Genomic DNA, 4,980 nt, shown 5'->3' with positions numbered 1-4,980 from the left:
CATCATACGCATTGAAAAAGTCATGTGACTTTGGGCTATGAGACGAGATAACTTTACTAACTAGTGGAACGATTTCGTTCACAGCATCTATATGTTGTTTTGGTCGTTCTGAAATGCCTGGGGAAAGTCTGTCATCAAAGTATTTCTGTAAAATTACTGTCCTACATGACTGCATTCTTAAACAGCAGGTACGCACCTCTAAAAGCAATGACAGCATTTATTGTGTTACATCTGCTCTCTCTGAAGAGCAAGTTCTTTATTCGATATGAAAATTAATAAATATAATGCTTTATTCGCAAATGTTTTATGCGATATTCCAGTTTTGCACACAAGTTAAATTTGCATTTTTGAATGGAAACATATCTAGTGTTGAGTATCATTGACAAACTATTTTAGTTTTTTTTTTAAAGAATAATTTTTTGGTGCTTTTTTTGGATAATAAGGAAGCAAACTGGGGGAAAGGTGGGGTGTGTTATATATATATATTTTTTTTTTACTGTGTACTTTACACTGACCTTGCACATACACAGCATATTCACACATGCCTTGAGTTTCATGCAGCTGTTCTTTAATAATGGCCTGAAAACAGAAGGAACATAAATCTTAAACATTATTAAGAGTATTCTACAGCAATTAAACGCTCTCTGTAGGTCTTCTGGCTTTACCTTGCAGGTCTCATAATCTTTGCGGATATAATGCAGATGTATAAGCCAGTTTCTCCTCTCCAGGATCGGAAGCTCAGGAGCTGCAGACAGAGATGAATGTATATACTGTATGTATGCAACAATGCACAAAAGAGCCTAGACACTTAAAACATGTCTGAATGTCACGGCAAATGCTGCGGGATGTAATAATGTTCAAAAAATGTTTTGCTTGGGAAGTTTGATTGTACAACATTCTTTACAATAAAAGACACTTGTTTTGATATTTCATATGTACCGGAAGGACATTAAAACATTTTAACGTTGACTCAACTGTTCAGAAACTTTTTTAGGCCAGAGAATAATGAGATGAGGCTTATTCCGGCTGTTTCATCTTGTGTAGGACATTAACTGCTCTAATCATGAAAATGCAAATATCAAAGGCAGCATTGAAAAATCTGCTTCTATTTTGGATATAGAGGGCAGACAGGCTTGCTGTGAGCCGCAGCGGACTCTTCTCGCAGTGGGGGGCCGCACAAGACTCGTCCCGAATCCAGCGGGCCCCAGAACAAAAGGAGCCAAACATCCTTCTCCTCTTGCTTACAAGCCCCCTGGTAAAATCTGATCTCAATCCGTTCTATTCCTGGAAAGACTTTTCGCTCTGAGCCCTAATCCTCTTCACTGAAAAACTGGGCCGAAGGGGAAAACAAAGGCAAACAGCGCCACCCACAGGATGAGCAGATAAAGCAACGTGGTTTTGCAGTACTTCAGAAATCAAAACTGAATTTTTCAATAATTGATATTATTAATATATATATATATATATATATATATAGACTCCAGAGATTCTGACCTTTCTTTGGACGAGGTTTCTTCAGGTCTGTGGCCACAGGCAGCTGCACATCCTACACAAAGAACAAATGTAATATAATAATCAAATTCTGTGTTCTATAATGAACATTAGCCCACTTTTATATTTATATTTTCATATTCATATATCTTTCTCTCAGTAATTCATCCTTTTACATGGATTCTCGTTGTTTATTTAATTTAGTATGTATTTATTTAGGAGCAGAGATAACCTCACTGTTGTGCATTTGATAAATAAATGCTGACTGCTGACTAATATTATGCATTTTAATATTTAATATTATACAAAAAGAAATCATAAGAAACTAATTATGAAAAGAAATTATTATAAGAAGCTAATTATGAATTAATATATGTTTTGACAAATTTTTTGCTACCATGATTTATAAATAATTTCTATTACATCAATTTACTTTTATTACAGTGATGACAATATTTGTGACTGACGTAATATGTGGTTAACGGTCATGAATACATATATATATGAAATCTTAATGGTCCTAATATAAACTTGATTTTCTTTATGTAACACTCATTTGAAATCTTTTTTGACAGTCTTTGCTGTTCAAGATTAAACGAAATATGAATTAAATATAACGGTTAACGTTACATGTGTTTTTTAAAACGTAAATCTGTCGGTTTGTTTACTCTTTGCAGATAACGTATATTTAATCTGACGAGCAACTAAATAACACAAATAAAGTAGAACGGCGGCTCCAGACTATCATAAACCATCACGAAGACGAGTAAATATCAGGAGTTGTTGTGTTTTGATGAAAAAAAGATAATTTCTCACCGTTTTTATCGCGTCGTCCGCCATCGCGTTCCGTTCCTCCTCACTTCCGGCGGACGCTTCTGTCGCTATGGCAACACCGCGACGTTCGTCATCACGTAAACTCTCTTCGACTCTCTCCAGCACAGAAACGATTTACAGTGGTAAAAGCTTACATGATAATATAAAAATACCGTTATACAGTCCATTATTTATTTACAGTCACTATATAGTAGATATAATGACTAATTCTGGTCGTTATTTTATTATAATTACTAATGGTGAAGAATAAATCTTCATGCACATTATGAACATAAAAAACAAGTAATAATTTGATGCAAAAGTCTCTCTCAAACTATAGGTTGTTAGTTTAATTCAGACAAAGGTGGCAAAATACACAACAGAATCATTTCAAGCCATTTCTGATTAAATCATCTGTAGAGATTGAAAAGCACAGTCATAACACATGGACGAGAAAAAGATCATCTGGAGAAGATGAGAGACACATCAGAAGCACACCTCAGCATGATCTGGTCAAGAAATTATAGCCTATGAGTGTCAAATAAAGACATGGATTGTTAGATACATATTTAATGACCCTGGGGCACAAACCCTTAAAGGGGGGGGGGGGGGGGGGGGGGGACGGGGGTGAAGTGCTATTTCATGCATACTGAGTTTTTTACACTGTTAAAGAGTTGGATTCCCATGCTAAACATGGACAAAGTTCCAAAAATACCTCTTCCGGTTTGTCACGAGAGACCGAATTGTCACAAAAGAAGTGTGTTTTTTGTTGCCAGGGCAAGACAACCCTGCACAGATTACCTAAAGAGAAACAGCATTAAGGGACCAGTGGATGGAGTTTATTTTTACAGAGCATCAACGGAGTTGTGCAAGTGTTTGTGTTTGTTCCCTGCATTTCGAAGATGCTTGTTTTACGTCACGCCTCCAGCCGGTCGTGTTTTTCCGGGAAAATCGGTACAGACTATCTTTCTCTTATGAATATAATAAAACTAAAGACTTTTTGGAGTTATGAAGGATGCAGTACTACTCTATAGGTACTCAAGATTAACAGGAGATTGAGTGAAAACGCCCCCCTTTAAGTCTCTGGGGTAGGCTATATTTTTAGCAATAGCCAACAATACATTGCATGGGTCAAAAATCATTAAAATATAAAGTAAACATTAAGATGTTTTGTAAATGTTCTACCACAGATATATCAAAACTTAATTTAATATGTAATATGCATTGCTAAGAATTAATTTGGACAACTTTAAAGATGATTTTATCAATATTGTGAATTTTTTGCACCCTCATATTCCAGATTTTCAACCAAAATTGTATCTCAACCAAAATCATCCGATCCTAACAAACCACACATCAATGGAAATGTATTCACCTTTCAGATGATGCATAAATGGTCAGTTTAATAACATTGACCCTTATGACTGGTTTTGTGGACCAGGGTATTAAAACAAACTGTAAATATATACAGGGGCGAATCTAGAAAAATATTGATGGGGTGGCGAGAAGGGGGCATCTAACTCAACCAGTTAAGAGCTATATTTAACCTTAGATGTAATATGAATATGGTCCCTGAAGCATAGGTTTTATTAGCTGACAATAATAATAAATAAATAAGCATTATAGGCACAAATACAAATGTACTTTTAGAAATAGTTTTTTGAAAAACATGGTGTTATTGTTTTGGCAAGTTTAAATTAAAACTATCTATGAAAACTTGTGTGATATTCCTTTAAAATAATGTTTTAGTATATCTTTTTTTAAGTATATTTTACTAAGCAATTTCTAACATAATTTCTTTGAGTTAGACCAAACTTTTATTTTGGTGGGTTGTAACCAGAGTTTCTGTGTTTTTTAATTAACTATTATTATTAGCTATTAGGCCTACTAGAAGTATAGCATCCTCTACTGTGCAATAGTACTATATTTCTGTTTGAATTTCTTCAAGTTATACCGAAATTTTATTTTGACAGGTGGTTATAAAGACATGGCCGTTACTGTCAGTCTGTGTATACGATACGAATGAATGACAATAGTTTTATCAAATTAAATGGTGAAATCCTCTCATAGCGCTGTGCACATGTGTAGCATACATCATGCGTCAATATAGTGAAGAGCTGAAAACACCACGCGTGCTTCAGTGTGTGTGTGTGTGTGTGTGTGTAGTAGAGACATGTATAACAACACCTTGAGGGCCGCTGCTGGCCAAATGTGTGCCCTAAGCAGGAATGTATTGTTGTGCCCCCTTCCTCAAATATGATGATGGAAAAAAAAACTATTTTAGAGGTGAAAATAGAACTTTAATCAAATAAAAAAACTTAATGAATAAATTGTATTATTTACAAATCACAATTGTAGCTCCAACATTTACCTGCGGCTAGAACTTTATTATGACTCTAATTTATTTTAAAGTCTCCAGCATTCAGAAATCATGCAAAAGGAAATTAAGCAGTTTTACTATGATAAAACCATGGTTTATTTTTGTAAGGGTTGTGAGATGCACGCTTTTTGTTGAAGAAATTATAAAACCTATGTCATCTATAGCAAAAAAGTGTCCAAAAATGAAAGATTTAGTGAATATTTGAATATTGTTTGGTCAGCAGCCTAAACAAGGATTTGATTGTCCTGTAAGTGTAACAGCAGCAATCACATGGCATTTGTAATAACATGTACATA

The 4,980-nt window shown here is 34.7% G+C and overlaps 1 protein-coding gene across 1 annotated transcript in view; it reads right to left on the bottom strand.

The window, feature by feature from the left end:
* bbs4 (Bardet-Biedl syndrome 4) overlaps positions 1-2,413 on the bottom strand; it is a 13,171-nt gene extending 10,758 nt beyond the window's left edge. Inside the window, exons 1-4 of the mRNA XM_052597583.1 lie at positions 2,308-2,413; positions 1,495-1,546; positions 666-745; positions 516-579 (exon numbers count right to left, since the gene is read on the bottom strand). Coding sequence (XP_052453543.1) covers positions 516-579; positions 666-745; positions 1,495-1,546; positions 2,308-2,331 — 220 coding nt within the window. The 5' untranslated portion in view covers positions 2,332-2,413. The remainder of the gene's footprint in view (positions 1-515; positions 580-665; positions 746-1,494; positions 1,547-2,307) is intronic.
* Positions 2,414-4,980: the final 2,567 nt, after the last annotated feature.

The sequence above is a fragment of the Carassius gibelio genome, chromosome B25 (genome assembly GCF_023724105.1).
Source record: "Carassius gibelio isolate Cgi1373 ecotype wild population from Czech Republic chromosome B25, carGib1.2-hapl.c, whole genome shotgun sequence".
Classification (NCBI taxonomy): domain Eukaryota; kingdom Metazoa; phylum Chordata; class Actinopteri; order Cypriniformes; family Cyprinidae; genus Carassius; species Carassius gibelio.
Note: the sequence above shows the minus strand (reverse complement) of the source record. Positions and strands in the feature narration are given on the sequence as shown.